Raw genomic sequence first — 23255 nt, forward strand, 5'->3', positions numbered from 1 at the left:
CTGGGACCAGGCTGTAGATGGTCCACTTCTAGAGCCTTCTCAGTCAGATCTGTAGTGAGTCCTCACTGTCCAGTGGCTGAACGAGCGCCCTCACAGCAGACAGGACTGGTCATAAATGGAACGACCCCACCCAATTAGGAGCCTGGTGGAAGTAATGGACTGAACCAAGGCGTGGGCCCAGCGGGGGTGGAGGAGGGTAATTACAGTGGAGTACCACAGGCCTGGAAGTCACTGAGAGAGATTTTGGGTCAAGGTGGAGGGATGAGGGAGGATAAGAGAATGTAATTGTTTCAGATGTGCTTATAATAATGCCTTTTTCTCTCTCTGTCTCTCTCTCTGTCTGTCTCTTCGTCTGCTCTGCTCTTCTTTCTTGTCTCTCTCTCTGTCTCTGTCTCTCTTCATCTGTCTGTCTCTGTCTCTCTCTCTCTCTGTCTCTCTCTGTCTGTCTCTCTGTCTCTCTCTGTCTGTCCCTCCTCTCTGTCTGTCTCTGTCTCTCTCTGTCTCTCTCTGTCTCTCTCTGTCTCTCTCTCTGTATCTGTCTCTCTCTCTGTCTCTCTCTGTCTCTTTCTCTGCAGCAAGTGGAGGTGGACGGGCAGCAGTGTATGCTGGAGATTCTGGACACTGCAGGGACGGTAAGAGACCTACAGGAGGGGTGGAGGAGGAGGGGGTGAATGGGTTATGGTAGACTTACAGGAGGAGGAGGAGGAGTTATGGTAGACTTACAGGAGGAGGAGGAGTTATGGTAGACCTACAGGAGGAGGAGGGGTTATGGTAGACTTACAGGAGGAGGAGGAGTTATGGTAGACTTACAGGAGGAGGAGGAGTTATGGTAGACTTACAGGAGGAGGAGGGGTTATGGTAGACTTACAGGAGGAGGAGGAGGAGTTATGGTAGACTTACAGGAGGAGGAGGGGTTATTGTCACTTAGGAGACAGGAAGGAGGCGGGTTATGGTAGATTACGAGAGAGGTTTGTAACTTACAGGGAGGAGGAGTGGGTTATGGTGACTTACAGAGGAGGATGGGGTTATGGGAAGACTTCAGAGGGTGAGACTTACAGGAGGAGAGTGATGTAGACTACAGGAGGAGGAGGGTTTATTGTAGATTACGGAGGGGTTAGGGACAGGAGGAGTGAGGGGTTATGGTAACTTACAGGAGGGGAGGGGTTTGGTAGACTTAAAGGAGGAGGGGTTGGTAGACCTTTCAGGATAGGGGTTGTAGACCACAGAGAGGGAGGAGGGGGAGGAGTTATGGTTGACCAACAGGAGGAAGAGGAGGGGGGGTTATGGTAGACCTACAGGAGGAGGAGGAGGGGGAGGAGTTTTGGTAGACCTACGAGATGGGGTTTTACAGAGAGCATGCCTTCACAATTTCATACAGTTCGAACTGGTGAACCATATTTAGCCATTACACAAGTGCAAGGAATTGGATAAGATCTCTCTCTGCTTCCTCAAATCCCCTTCCTCTACCGCTAGCTGAGGAGAGATGGATGGAGGAGACAGACAGACAGACAGCCCCCTGTCAAATCCCCTTCCTCTACCGCTAGCTGAGGAGAGATGGATGGAGGAGACAGACACAGCAGCCTGTACATCCCCCTCTACCGCGGTGCGGAGATGGACGACGTCAGCTTCAATCCCTTTCTACCGCCCTAGCTGCGTAGGAGAGATGGATGGAGGAGACAGACAGACAGACAGCCCCCTGTCAAATCCCCTTCCTCTACCGCTAGCTGGAGGGAAACAAAGACAGCCTGCACCTCTCCCGCCAGGAAGATGGATGGAGAAGAGACACGGCTGTAAAACCCCCAGCACAGGAGATGTGGCGGAGAGCAGAGAACACCCTGTCAATCCTCACGCGCAGGGATTTGGACAACGACCGCTTCAACCCTCTCAAACCCCACCCTCTCCGCTAGCTGTAAGATGGTGGAGAGAGAAGACGCCTTCAATCCCCACCGTATCGAGAAGATGGAGGAGAGACAGACAGACAGCGCGCCCCTGTCAATCCCCACGTCTGAGGAGAGTCAACACGAAGCTTCAATCCCTCCTCGCCTAGAGTGAGCACGCAGCCCCTCAACCCTCTTATTGTAGGAGATGGATGGGAGCGAACGACCCCCTTCATCCTCCCTAGCGCTATCTGAGAGGGGGGGCAGACAGACAGCCACCCAGCGTAGCGAGAGAAGGATAGCAGACGACAGCACGGAACGCATGTGCTTTCTGTGGTGGTGACAGGTGGCCAATGGTGTCCTTGGTCTCTCTGCACCCGATTGGCTCCACCCACACAGAGTTGGAGCCAAGATGGACGACAGTTTCTCAGTCCCCTTGACTGTTTACAACAGAGGCTTGGCAATGATAGAGAACGCCTCTCACACAACATAATCCAATCTAAACAAACAGATTCCCTTATCACGACTCCTTTAAATCACCTCTAAAAAAAAAAAAGATCTCAATTTATTTAAACTAAAATGACAAATCTGTGAAATGCACTTGTAAATCCTAGCTCAGAATCAGAATGTGTCGTTCCAGTTGAATCTGGAGGAAAGGTCAGTGAGTACAGACTGCCAAAATCATCTTCCTGTGAATATGAAAGAAAGATACCAATAGAATCTTAGCCTGGGATTTCCCCCAATGAATGGAACACTGTTGCTATGGCACCCTAATGCCTACATAGTGCACTACTTCTGACCAGGGCCCATATGGCTTTGTATCAAAAGTAGTGCACTATATAGGGAATAAGGTGCCGTTTCCTTTTTTAAAATGTGTTTCCTCTGTTTGGAAACAGTTGTGTTTGACTCTCACGCTATTGACCACCATTTTAACAGTATTGACAACAGATATCACGTGTGAATTGCAAAGACGACTGTGTGAGCCACCTGGGTGACCTCTGGTTTTGTTAAACGTCTTTGCGTTACTTTTGCACTCAGAGAGAATGGCAAGCACACACCACCTTTAGTCTGCAGTTCAAATAAGACACACACACACACACACCCGCCTCTACCATCGCACCCCCACTCCTATCGCCCCGCCACGGTTGTCTCTAACTACACCTAATGGCCTCTGAGGTTCTGCCGTGTAAACAGTCGCCTTAACGACGCCGGTGGCTACCCCTCATTATCGTGACGCAGTGCGACGCAGCGATGGTGTGGCAGGTTATTCATCTTGGAGGTCGCTACAGACTCACTACTGACAGCAGACAGAGGGATGAAATGAACGACCAACAGAGAGAGGTTATTTATCACTCAAAGACAGATCAGCCTCCACCACACTGTCTTCAGTATCTCTACTGTGATCAGCCTCCTCCTCCTCCACCACACTGTCTTCAGTATCTCTACTGTGATCAGCCTCCTCCACCACCACACTGTCTTCAGTATCTCTACTGTGATCAGCCTCCTCCACCACCACCATGTCTTCAGTATCTCTACTGTGATCAGCCTCCTCCTCCACACTGTCTTCAGTATCTCTACTGTGATCAGCCTCCTCCTCCACCACACTGTCTTCAGTATCTCTACTGTGATCAGCCTCCTCCACCACACTGTCTTCAGTATCTCTACTGTGATCAGCCTCCTCCTCCACACTGTCTTCAGTATCTCTACTGTGATCAGCCTCCTCCTCACGACGTCTTTCAGTATTCCTTACTGTGATCAGCCTCCTCCACCACCTGGGTCTTCGTATCTCTACTGTGATCAGCCTCCTCTTCCACCGACACTGTCTGCAGTATCCTACGTGATCAGCGCCTCCCCTCCACCGACACTGTCTTCAGTATCCTACTGTGATCGCCCTCCTCCTCCCACCACTGTAACTTCAGTATCCTCTCGTTGATCAGCCTCCTCCTCCACCACCACACTGTCTTCAGTATCTCTACTGTGATCAGCCTCCTCCACCACACTGTCTTCAGTATCTCTACTGTGATCAGCCTCCTCCTCCACCACACTGTCTTCAGTATCTCTACTGTGATCAGCCTCCTCCACTACACTGTCTTCAGTATCTCTACTGTGATCAGCCTCCTCCACAACTGGCTTCAGGTATCTCTACTGTGAGCACTCCTCCAACCACCTGTCTTCAGTACCTCTATCTGTGATCAGACCTCCTCGCACCACACTGTCTTCAGTATCTCTACCCTGATCAGCCTCCTTCCACACACTGTCTTCAGTAATCTCTACGTGTGTCAGGCCTCCTCCTCCACCACTGTCTTCAGTATCTCTACTGTGATCAGCCTCCTCCACCACACTGTCTTCAGTATCTCTACTGTGATCAGCCTCCTCCACCACTGTCTTCAGTATCTCTACTGTGATCAGCCTCCTCCACCACACTGTCTTCAGTATCTCTACTGTGATCAGCCTCCTCCACCACCACACTGTCTTCAGTATCTCTACTGTGATCAGCCTCCTCCACTACACTGTCTTCAGTATCTCTACTGTGATCAGCCTCCTCCTCCTCCTCCACCACACTGTCTTCAGTATCTCTACTGTGATCAGCCTCCTCCTCCACACTGTCTTCAGTATCTCTACTGTGATCAGCCTCCTCCACCACACTGTCTTCAGTATCTCTACCCTGATCAGCCTCCTCCACCACACTGTCTTCAGTATCTCTACTGTGATCAGCCTCCTCCTCCTCCACCACACTGTCTTCAGTATCTCTACTGTGATCAGCCTCCTCCTCCACCACACTGTCTTCAGTATCTCTACTGTGATCAGCCTCCTCCTCCACACTGTCTTCAGTATCTCTACTGTGATCAGCCTCCTCCACCACACTGTCTTCAGTATCTCTACTGTGATCAGCCTCCTCCATAATGTCTTCAGTATCTCTACTGTGATCAGCCTCCTCCTCCTCCACCACACTGTCTTCAGTATCTCTACTGTGATCAGCATCCTCCATAATGTCTTCAGTATCTCTACTGTGATCAGCCTCCTCCACCACACTGTCTTCAGTATCTCTACTGTGATCAGCCTCCTCCTCCACCACCACACTGTCTTCAGTATCTCTACTGTGATCAGCCTCCTCCATAATGTCTTCAGTATCTCTACTGTGCTCTAACATCTTGTTAACTCAGTTGGAATGATACTGAGGCTCACCCCATCCAAGCCAGGTGATGGAAGTGTGCAGGGCAAATATTTACACAAGATAAAGAGAAAAGCATTGGATGGATCCTTGTCCGTGTTATCATCCCAAATGACCAGGCTCTAGACGGGATCCTTGCACATGTTATCATCCCAAATGACCAGGCTATAGACGGGATCCTTGCACATGTTATCATCCCAAATGACCAGGCTCTAGACGGGATCCTTGCACATGTTATCATCCCAAATGACCAGGCTATAGACGGGATCCTTGCCCATGTTATCATCCCAAATGACCAGGCTATAGACGGGATCCTTGCCCATGTTATCATCCCAAATGACCAGGCTCTAGACGGGATCCTTGCACATGTTTATCATCCCAAATGACCAGCTATAACGGGGGATCCTTTCACATTTATCATCCCAATGACCATGCTATAGACGGGATCCTTGCTCTGTTATCATCCAATGACCAGGCTATAGACGGCATCCCTTGCTCATGTTTCTCTCTATGACAGATGCTTTAGATGGATCCTTGCCCATGTTTCATCCCTATGACCACTTCTAGTTTGAGTCGTTGCCCACATGTTATCATCCCAAATGACCTGGCCGAGGAGGATCCTTGCCCATGTTATCATCCCAAATGACCAGGCTATAGACGGGATCCTTGCACATGTTATCATCCCAAATGACCAGGCTATAGACGGGATCCTTGCACATGTTATCATCCCAAATGACCAGGCTCTAGACGGGATCCTTGCACATGTTATCATCCCAAATGACCAGGCTATAGACGGGATCTTTGCACATGTTATCATCCCAAATGACCAGGCTATAGATTGGATCCTTGCCCATGTTATCATCCCAAATGACCAGGCTATAGACGGGATCCTTGCACATGTTATCATCCCAAATCACCAGGCTATAGATTGGATCCTTGCCCATGTAATCATCCCAAATGACCAGGCTCTAGATTGGATCCTTGCCCATGTTATCATCCCAAATGACCAGGCTCTAGATTGGATCCTTGCCCATGTTATCATCCCAAATGACCAGGCTCTAGATTGGATCCTTGCCCATGTTATCATCCCTAATGACCAGGCTTTAGATGGGATCCTTGCCCGTGTTATCACCCCTAATGACAAGGCTTTATATGGGATCCTTGCTCATGTTATCATCTCTAATGACAAGGCTTTAGATGGGTTCCTTGCCCATGTTATCACCCCTAATGACAAGGCTTTATATGGGATCCTTGCTCATGTTATCATCTCTAATGACAAGGCTTTAGATGGGTTCCTTGCCCATGTTATCACCCCTAATGACAAGTCTTTAGCTTGGATCATTGCCCATGTTCTCATCCCTAATGACAAGGCTTTAGATTGGATCCTTGCCCATGTTATCACCCCTAATGACAAGTCTTTAGCTTCCTGTATGTCTCTCTCTCCTCCACAGGAACAATTCACAGCCATGAGAGATCTGTACATGAAGAATGGCCAGGGCTTTGCGTTAGTGTACTCCATCACAGCCCAGTCCACTTTCAACGACCTGCAAGACCTACGAGAACAGATCCTCCGAGTCAAAGACACTGACGATGTAAGTTATCACACACACATGCAAGGATGCACACACACACACACACACACACACACACACACACACACACACACACACACACACACACACACACACACACACACACACAGAAAAAGACACAACTACACTACACTCACACATATACACTGAGATCCTAGGAGAGCAGATGGCATTCTGCTACCTTGGGAAGATGGCATTCTGCTACCTTGGGAAGATGGAATGTGTGTGTTCCTGCCCATACATGTACACCTTGATGCAGAATGCCTGGGCTTCAGGCCGGGTCACACAGGGTTAAAACATACTAACTCAGCTGTGTGTTTCATTTCATTCCTCTCTCTCTCTACAGTAAACCAGGAGAGGATACTAACTCATCTGTGTGTTTCATTTAATTCCTCTCTCTCTACAGTACACAGAGAGGATTACTACTCAGCGTGGTGTCATTTTTCTTCCTCTCTCTCTCTAACAGTAAACCAGAGAGGTACTAAACTCGAGCTTGTGGGTTTCATTTCATTCCTCTCTCTCTCTAGCAGTAACCAGGAGAGGATACTAACTAAGCTGTTGTTTTCATTTCATTCCTCTCTCGTCTACATAAACCAGGAGAAGGATACTACTCAGCTGTGTGTTTCATTTCAGTCTCTCTCTCTCCTACAGTACAGGATAGAACTAACAGGTTTATCATCTCTTAGTAAGGAGGATACTAACTCCGCTGTGTGTTACATTCCTCCTCTCTCTATAGTAAACCGGAGAGCGTACTAACTCATCGTGTGTTTCTTTCATCCTCTCTCTCTCTACAGTAAACCGAGAGATACTAACTCAGCTGTGTGTTTTCATTTCATTCCTCTCTCTCTACATTAAACCAGAGAGGCTATCTAACTCGCTTGTGTTTCATTTCATTCTCCTCTCTCTCTACTACATAACCAGGAGAGGATAGCTACTCAGCTGTGTGTTCATTTCATTCCTCTCTCTCTCTACAGTAATTCCAGAGAGGATACTAACTCAGCTGTGTGTTTCATTTCATTCCTCTCTCTCTCTACAGTAAACCAGGAGGATACTAACTCAGCTGTGTGTTTCATTTCATTCCTCTCTCTCTCTACAGTAAACCAGGAGAGGATACTAGCTCAGCTGTGTGTTTTCCATTTCATTCCTCTCTCTCTCTACCAGTAAACCAGGAGAGGGAAGTCTAACTCAGCTTGTGTTCTTTCATTCCTCCTCTCTCTCTACAGTAAACCGGAGAGGATAACTAGCTCAGCTGGTGTTTCCTTTCATTCCTCTCCTCTCTCAGTACATAACTAGGAGAGGATACTACCAGCTGTGTGTTTCATTTCATTCCTCTCTCTCTCTACAGTTACGCAGGAGAAATACTAACTCAGCTGTGTGTTTTCATTTGCTTCCTCTCTCTCTCTAACATAAACACGGAGATTGAAGCTCAGCTGTGTGTTTCATTTCATTCCTCTCTCTCTCTACAGTAAACCAGGAGAGGATACTAACTCAGCTGTGTGTTTCATTTCATTCCTCTCTCTCTCTACAGTAAACCAGGAGAGGATACTAACTCAGCTGTGTGTTTCATTTCATTCCTCTCTCTCTCTACAGTAAACCAGGAGAGGATACTAACTCAGCTGTGTGTTTCATTTCATTCCTCTCCTCTCTCTAACATAACCAGGAGAGGATACTAACTCATCTGTGTGTTTCATTTCATTCCTCTCTCTCTCTACAGTAAACCAGGAGAGGATACTAACTCAGCTGTGTGTTTCATTTCATTCCTCTCTCTTCTACAGTAAACAGGAGAATATTCAGCTGTTTCAGTATCCTTCTCTTCTAAGCGATGATCTACTGTGTCTTTCTTCTCAAGTACCAGGCATGTTAGTCGGTGTTGGAAAAAGTAATTTTCTATAGAGCCTATGAATGCAACAACAAAGCAAAAACCCTTCATACCTATCAAAGTGTTGAATGTGACCTCGAATAATATTAAACTTCTCTCTCTCTCTCTCCCCCTATATTATCTCCCTCTCTCTTTCCTGTCTCCACTCTTTTTTATATTTCTCTCTCCCCCTTTCGCTGTCTCTCCATCTCCCTGCCTCTCTCCTGTCTCTCCCTCTCTCCCCCTTTCGCTGTCTCTCCATCTCCCTGCCTCTCTCCTGTCTCTCCCTCTCTCCCCCTTTCGCTGTCTCTCCTCTCCCTGCCTTCTCTGTCTCTCCCTCTCTCTCCTTTCGCTGTCTCTCCATCTCCCTGCCTCTCTCCTGTCTCTCCCTCTCTCCCCCTTTCGCTGTCTCTCCATCTCCCTGCCTCTCTCCTGTCTCTCCCTCTCTCCCCCTTTCGCTGTCTCTCCATCTCCCTGCCTCTCTCCTGTCTCTCCCTCTCCCCTTTTCTCTGTCTCTCTGCCTCTCCATCTCCCTGCCTCTCTCCTGTCCTCTCCTCTCTCTCCTCCTTCTCTGCTCTCTGCCTCTCCATCTCCCTGCCTCTCTCCCTCTCTCCCCCTTTCTCTGTCTCTCTGCCTCTCCATCTCCCTGCCTCTCTCCTGTTTCTCCCTCTCCCCCTTTCTCTGTCTCTCTGCCTCTTCATCTCCCTGCCTCTCTCCTGTCTCTCCCTCTTTCTCTGTCTCTCCATCTCCTTGTCTCTCCCTCTCCCCTGCTTCCACTCCCCCCTCCCCTCCTCCTCCCCCCCACTCCTCCCTCTCTCTCCAGGTTCCGATGATTCTGGTGGGTAATAAATGTGATCTGGAGGATGAGCGTGTTGTGGGGAAGGAACAGGGACAGAACCTGGCCAGACAGTGGAGCAGCTGTGCTTTCCTGGAGTCCTCCGCAAAGTCCAAGATCAACGTCAACGAGGTGAGTACAACACACACCTCACACACCCTGCATCAGTACACCCTGCATCACTACACACACACCCTGCATCAGTACACCCTGCATCAGTACACCCTGCATCAGTACCCACACACCCTGCATCAGTACACCCTGCATCAGTACCCACACACCCTGCATCAGTACACCCTGCATCACTACACACACACCCTGCATCAGTACCCACACACCCTGCATCAGTACCCACACACCCTGCATCACTACACCCTGCATCAGTACCCACACACCCTGCATCAGTACCCACACACCCTGCATCAGTACCCCCACACACCCTGCATCAGTACCCACACACCCTGCATCAGTACCCACACACCCTGCATCACTACACACACACCCTGCATCAGTACCCACACACCCTGCATCAGTACCCACACACCCTGCATCAGTACACCCACACACCCTGCATCAGTACCCACACACCCTGCATCAGTACCCCCCCACACCCTGCATCAGTACCCCCCTCACACCCTCATCCGTACCCCCCCCACCCCTGCCAGATCAGTACCCCCCACACACCCTGCATCAGTACCCCACACACCCTGCATCATACCCCCCACACACCTGCATCAGTACCCCCACACACCCTGCATCATACCCCCACTACACTGCATCACCCACCACCACGACCACACCTGCTCAGTACCCCCACACACCCTGCATCAGTACCCCCACACACCCTGCATCAGTACCCCCACACACCCTGCATCAGTACCCACACACCCTGCATCAGTACCCACACACCCTGCATCAGTACCCCCACACACCCTGCATCAGTACCCACACACCCTGCATCAGTACATTACACATCTGGACACTCAGGACAAGAGAATGATTGTAACCATTGGCACTGGAGTATTTTCTCAGCCAGTTTCAAACAACATGAACAGTAACTTTAAACAACAGGTTCTGTACCTCCTATGAACAGTAACTTTAAACAACAGGTTCTGTACCTCCTATGAACAGTAACTTTAAACAACAGGTTCTGTACCTCCTATGAACAGTAACTTTAAACAACAGGTTCGGTACCTCCTATGAACAGTAACTTAAACAACAGTTCTGTACCTCCTATGAACAGTACTTTAAACACAGTTCTGTACCTCCTATGAACAGTAACTATAAACAACAGGTTCTGTATCTCCTATGAACAGTAACTTTAAACAACAGTTCTGTACCTCCTATGAACAGTAACTTTAACAACAGGTCTGTATCTCCTATGAACGTAACTTTAAACAACAGGTTCTGTATCCTATGACAGTAACTTAAACAACAGTTTCTGTACCTCTATGAACGTAACTTTAAACACAGTTCTGTACCTCCTATGAACAGTAACTTTAAACAACAGGTTTCTGTATCTCCTATGAACAGTAACTTTAAACAACAGGTTCTGTACCTCCTATGAACTAAACTTTAAACAACAGTTTCTGTACCTCCTATGAACAGTAACTATAAAACAACAGGTTCTGTATCTCCTATGAACAGTAACTTAAACAACAGGTTCTGTACCTCCTATGAACAGTAACTTTAAACAACAGGTTCTGTACCTCCTATGAACAGTAACTATAACAACAGGTCTGTACCTCCTATAACAGTAACTATAAACAACAGTTTCTGTACCTCCTATGACAGTAACTTAACAACAGGTTCTGTACCTCCTATGAACAGTAACTTTTAAACAACAGGTTCTGTATCTCTATGAACGTAACTTTAAACAACAGTTCTGTACTCCTATGAACGTAACTTTAAACAACAGGTTCTGTACCGCCTATGAACAGTAACTTTAAACAACAGGTTCTGTACCTCCTATGAACAGTAACTTTAAACACAGTTCGTACCTCCTATGAACAGTAACTTTAAACAACAGGTTCTGTACTCCTATGAACAGTAAACTTTAAACAACGGTTCTGTACCTCCTATGAACAGTAACTTTACAACACGGTTCTGTACCTCCTATGAACAGTAACTTAAACAACAGGTTCTTGTACCTCCTATGAACAGTAACTTAACAACAGGTTCTGACCTCCTATGAACAGTAACTTTAAACAACAGGTTCTGTACCTCCTATGACAGTAACTTTAACAACAGGTTCTGTACCTCCTATGACAGTAACTTAAACAACAGGTTCTGTACCTCCTATGAACAGTACTTTAAACAACAGGTTCTGAACCTCCTATGAACAGTAACTTTAAACACAGTGTTCTGTATCTCCTATGAACAGTAACTTTAAACAACAGGTTTCAGTACCTCCTATGAACTAACTAAACAACAGGTTCTGTATCTCTATGAACAGTAACTTTAAACACAGGTTCTCTACCTCCTATGACAGTAACTTTAAACAACAGGTTCTGTTACCTCCTATGAACGTAACTTTAAACAACAGGTTCGTGTACCTCCTATGAACAGTAACTTAACAACAGTTCTGTACCTCCTATGAACAGTAACTTTAAACAACAGTTTCTGTACCTCCTATGAACAGTAACTTTAAACACAGGTTCTCTACCTCCTATGAACGTAACTTTAAACAACAGGTTCTGTACCTCCTATGAACAGTAACCTTAAACAAAACAGGTTTCTGTACCTCCTAGGACAGTAACTTTAAACACCAGTTCGTACCTCCTATGAAAGTAACTTTAAACAACAGGTTCTGTACCTCCTATGACCAGTAACTTTAAACAACAGGTTCTGTACCTCCTATGAACATTAACTTTAAACAACAGGTTCTGTACCTCCTTGAACAGTAACTTAAACACAGTTCTGTACCTCCTATGAACGTAACTTTAAACAACAGGTTCTGTACCTCCTATGAACAGTAACTTTAACAACAGGTTCTGTACTCCTATGAACAGTAACTTTAAACACAGGTTCTGTACCTCCTATGAAACAGAACTTTAAACACAGTTCTGTACTCCTATGAACATAACTATAAACAACAGGTTCTGTACCTCCTATGAACAGTAACTATAAACACCAGTTCTGTACCTCCTATGAACAGTAACTTTAAACAACAGTTTCTGTACTCCTATGAACAGTAACTTAAAACAACAGGTTCTGTACCTCCATGAACAGTAACTTTAAACACAGGTTCTGTACCTCCTATGAACAGTAACTTTAAACAACAGGTTCGTACCTCCTATGAACAGTAACTTAAACAACAGGTTCTGTACCTCCTATGAACAGTAACTTAAACACAGGTTCTGTACCTCCTATGAACAGTAACTATAAACACAGGTTCTGTATCTCCTATGAACTAACTTAAACAACAGGTTCTGTACCTCCTATGAACAGTAACTTTAAACAACAGGTTCTGTATCTCCTAGAACAGTAACTTTAAACAACAGTTCTGTCCTCCTATGAACATAACTTTAACAACAGGTCTGTACCCTATGAAAGTAACTTTAACAACAGGTTCTTGTACCTCCTATGAACAGTAACTTTAAACAACAGGTTCTGTACCTCCTAGAACAGTAACTTTAAACACAGGTTCTGTACCTCCTATGAACAGTAACGTTAAACAACAGTTCTGTTACTCCTATGAACATAACTTTTAAACACAGTTCTGTACCTCCTATGACAGTACTTTAAACAACAGTTCTGTACCTCCTATGAACAGTAACTTTAAACACAGGTTCTGTACCTCCTATGAACAGTAATTTAACAACAGGTTCTGTACTCCTATGAACAGTAACTTTAAACAACAGGTCTGTACCTCCTATGAACAGTAACTTATAACAACAGGTGTCTGTAACCTCCTATGAACAGTACTTTAAACAACAGGTTCTGTACCTCCTATGAACAGTAACTATAAACAACAGGTTCTGTACCTCCTATGAACAGTAACTTAAACAACAGGTTCTGTACCTCCTATGAACAGTAACTTTAAACAACAGGTTCTGTACTCCTATGAACAGTAACTTTAAACAACAGTTTCTGTACCTCCTATGACAGTAAACGTTAACATAACCAGGTTCTGTACCTCCTATGACAGTAACTTTAAACAACAGGTTCTGTACTCCTATGAACAGTAACTTTAAACAACAGTTCTGTACCTCCTATGAACAGTAACTTTAAACAACAGGTTCTGTACTCCTATGAACAGTAACTTTAAACAACAGGTTTCTGTACCTCCTATGAACAGTACTTTAACAACAGTTCTGTACCTCCTATAAGTACTTTAACACAGGTTCTGTACCTCCTATGAACAGTAACTTTAAACAACAGGTTCTGTACTCCTATGAACAGTAACTTTAAACAACAGGTTCTGTACCTCCTATGAACAGTAACTTTAACACAGGTTCTGTACCTCCTATGAACAGTAACTTAAACAACGGTTCTGTATCCCTATGAACAGTAACTTTAAACACAGGTTCTGTATCTCCTATGACAGTAACTTTAAACAACAGGTTCTGTACTCTCCTATGAACGTAACTTTAAACAACAGGTTCTGTACCTCCTAGAACAGTAACTTTAACAACAGGTTCTGTACCTCCTATGAACAGTAGATCTTTAAAAACAAACAGGTTCTGTACCTCCTATGAACATAACTTTAAACAACAGGTTCTGTACTCCTATGAAACAGTACTTAAACAACAGGTTCTGTACCTCCTATGACAGTAACTTTAACAACAGGTTCTGTACCTCCTATGAACAGTAACTTTAAACACAGGTTCTGTACCTCCCTATGAACAGTAACTAAAACAACAGGTTCTGTACTCCCTATGAACAGTAACTTTAAACACAGGTTCTGTACTCCTATGAACAGTAACTTTAAACAACAGGTTCTGTACCTCCTATGAACAGTACTTTAAACAACAGTTCTGTACCTCCTATGACAGTAACTTTAAACAACAGGTTCTGTACTCCTATGAAACGTAACTATAAACAAACAGGTTCTGTACCTCCTTAACAGTAACTTTAAACAACAGGTTCTTTACCTCCTATGATAGAAAACTAACAACAGTCTTCCTCCTATGACAATACCTTTAAACAACAGGTTCTGTACCTCCTATGACACGTAACTTTAAACAAACAGGTTCTTACCTCCTATAACAGTACTTTAAACAACAGTTCTGTACTTCCTATGAACAGTAACTTAAACAACAGGTTCTGTACCTCTAATGAACAGTAACTAAACAACAGGTCTGTACCTCCTATGAACGTAACTTTAAACAACAGGTTCTGTACCTCCTATGAACAGTAACTTTAAACAACAGGTTCTGTACCTCCTATGAACAGTAACTTTAAACAACAGGTTCTGTACCTCCTATGAACAGTAACTTTAAACAACAGGTTCTGTACCTCCTATGAACAGTAACTTTAAACAACAGGTTCTGTACCTCCTATGAACAGTAACTTTAAACAACAGGTTCTGTACCTCCTATGAACAGTAACTTTAAACAACAGGTTCTGTACCTCCTATGAACAGTAACTTAAACAACAGGTTCTGTACCTCCTATGAACAGTAACTTTAAACAACAGGTTCTGTACCTCCTATGAACAGTAACTTTAAACAACAGGTTCTGTACCTCCTATGAACAGTAACTTTAAACAACAGGTTCTGTACCTCCTATGAACAGTAACTTTAAACAACAGGTTCTGTACCTCCTATGAACAGTAACTTTAAACAACAGGTTCTGTACCTCCTATGAACAGTAACTTTAAACAACAGGTTCTGTATCCTATGAACAGTAACTTTAAACAACAGGTTCTGTACCTCCTATGAACAGTAACTTTAAACAACAGGTTCTGTACCTCCTATGAACAGTAACTTTAAACAACAGGTTCTGTACCTCCTATGAACAGTAACTTTAAACAACAGGTTCTGTACCTCCTATGAACAGTAACTTTAAACAACAGGTTCTGTACCTCCTATGAACAGTAACTTTAAACAACAGGTTCTGTACCTCCTATGAACAGTAACTTTAAACAACAGGTTCTGTACCTCCTATGAACAGTAACTTTAAACAACAGGTTCTGTACCTCCTATGAACAGTAACTTTAAACAACAGGTTCTGTACCTCCTATGAACAGTAACTTTAAACAACAGGTTCTGTACCTCCTATGAACAGTAACTTTAAACAACAGGTTCTGTACCTCCTATGAACAGTAACTTTAAACAACAGGTTCTGTACCTCCTATGAACAGTAACTTTAAACAACAGGTTCTGTACCTCCTATGAACAGTAACTTTAAACAACAGGTTCTGTACCTCCTATGAACAGTAACTATAAACAACAGGTTCTGTACCTCCTATGAACAGTAACTTTAAACAACAGGTTCTGTACCTCCTATGAACAGTAACTTTAAACAACAGGTTCTGTACCTCCTATGAACAGTAACTTTAAACAACAGGTTCTGTACCTCCTATGAACAGTAACTTTAAACAACAGGTTCTGTACCTCCTATGAACAGTAACTTTAAACAACAGGTTCTGTACCTCCTATGAACAGTAACTTTAAACAACAGGTTCTGTACCTCCTATGAACAGTAACTTTAAACAACAGGTTCTGTACCTCCTATGAACAGTAACTTTAAACAACAGGTTCTGTACCTCCTATGAACAGTAACTTTAAACAACAGGTTCTGTACCTCCTATGAACAGTAACTTTAAACAACAGGTTCTGTACCTCCTATGAACAGTAACTTTAAACAACAGGTTCTGTACCTCCTATGAACAGTAACTTTAAACAACAGGTTCTGTACCTCCTATGAACAGTAACTTTAAACAACAGGTTCTGTACCTCCTATGAACAGTAACTTTAAACAACAGGTTCTGTACCTCCTATGAACAGTAACTTTAAACAACAGGTTCTGTACCTCCTATGAACAGTAACTTTAAACAACAGGTTCTGTACCTCCTATGAACAGTAACTTTAAACAACAGGTTCTGTACCTCCTATGAACAGTAACTTTAAACAACAGGTTCTGTACCTCCTATGAACAGTAACTTTAAACAACAGGTTCTGTACCTCCTATGAACAGTAACTTTAAACAACAGGTTCTGTACCTCCTATGAACAGTAACTTTAAACAACAGGTTCTGTACCTCCTATGAACAGTAACTTTAAACAACAGGTTCTGTACCTCCTATGAACAGTAACTTTAAACAACAGGTTCTGTACCTCCTATGAACAGTAACTTTAAACAACAGGTTCTGTACCTCCTATGAACAGTAACTTTAAACAACAGGTTCTGTACCTCCTATGAACAGTAACTATAAACAACAGGTTCTGTACCTCCTATGAACAGTAACTTAAACAACAGGTTCTGTACCTCCTATGAACAGTAACTTTAAACAACAGGTTCTGTACCTCCTATGAACAGTAACTTTAAACAACAGGTTCTGTACCTCCTATGAACAGTAACTTTAAACAACAGGTTCTGTACCTCCTATGAACAGTAACTTTAAACAACAGGTTCTGTACCTCCTATGAACAGTAACTATAAACAACAGGTTCTGTACCTCCTATGAACAGTAACTTTAAACAACAGGTTCTGTACCTCCTATGAACAGTAACTATAAACAACAGGTTCTGTACCTCCTATGAACAGTAACTTTAAACAACAGGTTCTGTACCTCCTATGAACAGTAACTTTAAACAACAGGTTCTGTACCTCCTATGAACAGTAACTTTAAACAACAGGTTCTGTACCTCCTATGAACAGTAACTTTAAACAACAGGTTCTGTACCTCCTATGAACAGTAACTTTAAACAACAGGTTCTGTACCTCCTATGAACAGTAACTTTAAACAACAGGTTCTGTACCTCCTATGAACAGTAACTTTAAACAACAGGTTCTGTACCTCCTATGAACAGTAACTTTAAACAACAGGTTCTGTACCTCCTATGAACAGTAACTTTAAACAACAGGTTCTGTACCTCCTATGAACAGTAACTTTAAACAACAGGTTCTGTACCTCCTATGAACAGTAACTTTAAACAACAGGTTCTGTACCTCCTATGAACAGTAACTTTAAACAACAGGTTCTGTACCTCCTATGAACAGTAACTTTAAACAACAGGTTCTGTACCTCCTATGAACAGTAACTTTAAACAACAGGTTCTGTATCCTCCTATGAACAGTAACTTTAAACAACAGGTTCTGTATCCTCCTATGAACAGTAACTTTAAACAACAGGTTCTGTACCTCCTATGAACAGTAACTTTAAACAACAGGTTCTGTATCTCCTATGAACAGTAACTTTAAACAACAGGTTCTGTATCTCCTATGAACAGTAACTTTAAACAACAGGTTCTGTATCCTATGAACAGTAACTTTAAACAACAGGTTCTGTACCTCCTATGAACAGTAACTTTAAACAACAGGTTCTGTACCTCCTATGAACAGTAACTTTAAACAACAGGTTCTGTATCTCCTATGAACAGTAACTTTAAACAACAGGTTCTGTATCTCCTATGAACAGTAACTTTAAACAACAGGTTCTGTACCTCCTATGAACAGTAACTTTAAACAACAGGTTCTGTACCTCCTATGAACAGTAACTATAAACAACAGGTTCTCTACCTCCTATGAACAGTAACTTTAAACAACAGGTTCTGTACCTCCTATGAACAGTAACTTTAAACAACAGGTTCTCTACCTCCTATGAACAGTAACTTTAAACAACAGGTTCTGTACCTCCTATGAACAGTAACTTTAAACAACAGGTTCTGTACCTCCTATGAACAGTAACTTTAAACAACAGGTTCTGTATCCTATGAACAGTAACTTTAAACAACAGGTTCTGTATCTCCTATGAACAGTAACTTTAAACAACAGGTTCTGTACCTCCTATGAACAGTAACTTTAAACAACAGGTTCTGTACCTCCTATGAACAGTAACTTTAAACAACAGGTTCTGTACCTCCTATGAACAGTAACTTTAAACAACAGGTTCTGTATCTCCTATGAACAGTAACTTTAAACAACAGGTTCTGTACCTCCTATGAACAGTAACTTTAAACAACAGGTTCTGTACCTCCTATGAACAGTAACTTTAAACAACAGGTTCTGTACCTCCTATGAACAGTAACTTTAAACAACAGGTTCTGTACCTCCTATGAACAGTAACTTTAAACAACAGGTTCTGTACCTCCTATGAACAGTAACTTTAAACAACAGGTTCTGTATCTCCTATGAACAGTAACTTTAAACAACAGGTTCTGTACCTCCTATGAACAGTAACTTTAAACAACAGGTTCTGTACCTCCTATGAACAGTAACTTTAAACAACAGGTTCTGTACCTCCTATGAACAGTAACTTTAAACAACAGGTTCTGTACCTCCTATGAACAGTAACTTTAAACAACAGGTTCTGTACCTCCTATGAACAGTAACTTTAAACAACAGGTTCTGTACCTCCTATGAACAGTAACTATAAACAACAGGTTCTGTACCTCCTATGAACAGTAACTTTAAACAACAGGTTCTGTACCTCCTATGAACAGTAACTTTAAACAACAGGTTCTGTACCTCCTATGAACAGTAACTTTAAACAACAGGTTCTGTACCTCCTATGAACAGTAACTTTAAACAACAGGTTCTGTACCTCCTATGAACAGTAACTTTAAACAACAGGTTCTGTACCTCCTATGAACAGTAACTTTAAACAACAGGTTCTGTACCTCCTATGAACAGTAACTTTAAACAACAGGTTCTGTACCTCCTATGAACAGTAACTTTAAACAACAGGTTCTGTACCTCCTATGAACAGTAACTTTAAACAACAGGTTCTGTACCTCCTATGAACAGTAACTTTAAACAACAGGTTCTGTACCTCCTATGAACAGTAACTTTAAACAACAGGTTCTGTATCTCCTATGAACAGTAACTTTAAACAACAGGTTCTGTACCTCCTATGAACAGTAACTTTAAACAACAGGTTCTGTACCTCCTATGAACAGTAACTTTAAACAACAGGTTCTGTACCTCCTATGAACAGTAACTTAAACAACAGGTTCTGTACCTCCTATGAACAGTAACTTTAAACAACAGGTTCTGTACCTCCTATGAACAGTAACTTTAAACAACAGGTTCTGTACCTCCTATGAACAGTAACTTTAAACAACAGGTTCTGTACCTCCTATGAACAGTAACTTTAAACAACAGGTTCTGTACCTCCTATGAACAGTAACTTTAAACAACAGGTTCTGTACCTCCTATGAACAGTAACTTTAAACAACAGGTTCTGTACCTCCTATGAACAGTAACTTTAAACAACAGGTTCTGCTACCTCCTATGAACAGTAACTTTAAACAACAGGTTCTGCTACCTCCTATGAACAGTAACTTTAAACAACAGGTTCTGTACCTCCTATGAACAGTAACTTTAAACAACAGGTTCTGTATCTCCTATGAACAGTAACTTTAAACAACAGGTTCTGTACCTCCTATGAACAGTAACTTTAAACAACAGGTTCTGTACCTCCTATGAACAGTAACTTTAAACAACAGGTTCTGTACCTCCTATGAACAGTAACTTTAAACAACAGGTTCTGTACCTCCTATGAACAGTAACTTTAAACAACAGGTTCTGTATCTCCTATGAACAGTAACTTTAAACAACAGGTTCTGTATCTCCTATGAACAGTAACTTTAAACAACAGGTTCTGTACCTCCTATGAACAGTAACTTTAAACAACAGGTTCTGTACCTCCTATGAACAGTAACTTTAAACAACAGGTTCTGTACCTCCTATGAACAGTAACTTTAAACAACAGGTTCTGTACCTCCTATGAACAGTAACTTACCTCCTATGAACAGTAACTTTAAACAACAGGTTCTGTACCTCCTATGAACAGTAACTATAAACAACAGGTTCTGTACCTCCTATGAACAGTAACTTTAAACAACAGGTTCTGTACCTCCTATGAACAGTAACTTTAAACAACAGGTTCTGTACCTCCTATGAACAGTAACTTTAAACAACAGGTTCTGTACCTCCTATGAACAGTAACTTTAAACAACAGGTTCTGTACCTCCTATGAACAGTAACTTTAAACAACAGGTTCTGTACCTCCTATGAACAGTAACTTTAAACAACAGGTTCTGTATCCTATGAACAGTAACTTTAAACAACAGGTTCTGTACCTCCTATGAACAGTAACTTTAAACAACAGGTTCTGTACCTCCTATGAACAGTAACTTTAAACAACAGGTTCTGTACCTCCTATGAACAGTAACTTTAAACAACAGGTTCTGTACCTCCTATGAACAGTAACTTTAAACAACAGGTTCTGTACCTCCTATGAACAGTAACTATAAACAACAGGTTCTGTACCTCCTATGAACAGTAACTATAAACAACAGGTTCTGTACCTCCTATGAACAGTAACTTTAAACAACAGGTTCTGTACCTCCTATGAACAGTAACTATAAACAACAGGTTCTGTACCTCCTATGAACAGTAACTATAAACAACAGGTTCTGTATCTCCTATGAACAGTAACTTTAAACAACAGGTTCTGTACCTCCTATGAACAGTAACTTTAAACAACAGGTTCTCTACCTCCTATGAACAGTAACTTTAAACAACAGGTTCTGTACCTCCTATGAACAGTAACTTTAAACAACAGGTTCTCTACCTCCTATGAACAGTAACTTTAAACAACAGGTTCTGTACCTCCTATGAACAGTAACTTTAAACAACAGGTTCTGTACCTCCTATGAACAGTAACTTTAAACAACAGGTTCTGTATCTCCTATGAACAGTAACTATAAACAACAGGTTCTGTATCTCCTATGAACAGTAACTTTAAACAACAGGTTCTGTACCTCCTATGAACAGTAACTTTAAACAACAGGTTCTGTACCTCCTATGAACAGTAACTTTAAACAACAGGTTCTGTATCTCCTATGAACAGTAACTATAAACAACAGGTTCTGTATCTCCTATGAACAGTAACTTTAAACAACAGGTTCTGTACCTCCTATGAACAGTAACTTTAAACAACAGGTTCTGTACCTCCTATGAACAGTAACTTTAAACAACAGGTTCTGTACCTCCTATGAACAGTAACTTTAAACAACAGGTTCTGTACCTCCTATGAACAGTAACTTTAAACAACAGGTTCTGTACCTCCTATGAACAGTAACTTTAAACAACAGGTTCTGTACCTCCTATGAACAGTAACTTTAAACAACAGGTTCTGTACCTCCTATGAACAGTAACTTTAAACAACAGGTTCTGTACCTCCTATGAACAGTAACTTTAAACAACAGGTTCTGTACCTCCTATGAACAGTAACTATAAACAACAGGTTCTGTACCTCCTATGAACAGTAACTATAAACAACAGGTTCTGTACCTCCTATGAACAGTAACTTTAAACAACAGGTTCTGTACCTCCTATGAACAGTAACTATAAACAACAGGTTCTGTACCTCCTATGAACAGTAACTTTAAACAACAGGTTCTGTACCTCCTATGAACAGTAACTTTAAACAACAGGTTCTGTACCTCCTATGAACAGTAACTTTAAACAACAGGTTCTGTACCTCCTATGAACAGTAACTATAAACAACAGGTTCTGTACCTCCTATGAACAGTAACTATAAACAACAGGTTCTGTACCTCCTATGAACAGTAACTTTAAACAACAGGTTCTGTACCTCCTATGAACAGTAACTGATAGGATTAAACTGTGTTGTTGCTGTCAGTAGCAGTGTGGGATATTTAGATATTTAGTCTGAGGTTAATCAGTAACCTCACTAGTAGCTGAACCTTCCCTCCTTCTGGTCCCACTGTGTTTACAACGGACTCTGATGTCACACAATGGTGCTGTCTGTGTGTGTATCTGTGTGTGTGTCTTTGTCTGTCTGTCTCTCTCTGTGTGTGTGTGTGTGTGTGTGTGTGTGTGTGTGTGTGTGTGTGTGTGTGTGTGTGTGTGTGTGTGTGTGTGTGTGTGTGTGTGTGTGTGTGTGTGTGTATCTGTGTGTGTGTCTGTCTGTGTGTATCTGTTTATGTTTGTTTGTGTGTGTGTGCGCCCAGCTGCCCAGGGCCACCAGAGGCTACCAGCCAACGACGTCCCCTCATCTGGCCTGCGTCACCTCTGTATATATATATACACACACACACACACACACACACACACACACACACACACACACACACACACACACACACACACACACACACACACACATAAACAAATAGCAGCCTCACCCTCTCTGTACACATAGAAATCACTTTCCAACATCTAGTCAAACACACACACACACGTCAGGCAGTCTACTTCAGTCAACAACACAGTGTTTTGTTCCACCAAGATACAGTGCATTCGGAAAGTATTCAGACCCCTTGACTTTTTCCACATTTTGTTACGTTACAGCCTTATTCTAAAATGGATTAAATTGTTTTTTTCCCTCAGTAATCTACTGTTGTGACTTTGATTAATGTGATGACGGTTATTTATCAATAACTAACTATGTTTAATTGTTACCCGATTTTAAATGAATCATGTAACAATGAACTCATTAGGATTTGGGGCACCACGGAATATACCGTCTCCCGAATTCAACTCTAAAAGATATGTTATATATCGATAACAGTCACTTATTAATCATTACCTCACATCAGTCTCATTCTGAACGTCGCAGATTTCTTGAATCCGCAAGAACCCCAGCCTTTTCTGATTATTCAGTTCTACACAAATTGATTGAATTATTTATTAACTAACTAACTAAATAATAACACAGAATACACATACACAGTTACATGAGACAAAAGTCCCTAGTGGACTTATAAGATATTACGGCTTGTT

The 23255-nt window shown here is 42.5% G+C and overlaps 1 protein-coding gene across 1 annotated transcript in view; it reads left to right on the forward strand.

The window, feature by feature from the left end:
* The first annotated feature begins 567 nt into the window (after window positions 1-567).
* The window catches only part of LOC120050139 (ras-related protein Rap-1b), a 32297-nt gene continuing 9609 nt past the window's right edge, over window positions 568-23255 (forward strand). Inside the window, exons 1-3 of the mRNA XM_038996795.1 lie at window positions 568-632; window positions 6501-6641; window positions 9323-9466. Of these exons, the coding sequence (XP_038852723.1) occupies window positions 603-632; window positions 6501-6641; window positions 9323-9466 (315 nt within the window). The 5' untranslated portion in view covers window positions 568-602. The remainder of the gene's footprint in view (window positions 633-6500; window positions 6642-9322; window positions 9467-23255) is intronic.

Source organism: Salvelinus namaycush, chromosome 6 (assembly GCF_016432855.1).
Source record: "Salvelinus namaycush isolate Seneca chromosome 6, SaNama_1.0, whole genome shotgun sequence".
In the NCBI taxonomy this organism is placed as follows: Eukaryota; Metazoa; Chordata; class Actinopteri; order Salmoniformes; family Salmonidae; genus Salvelinus; species Salvelinus namaycush.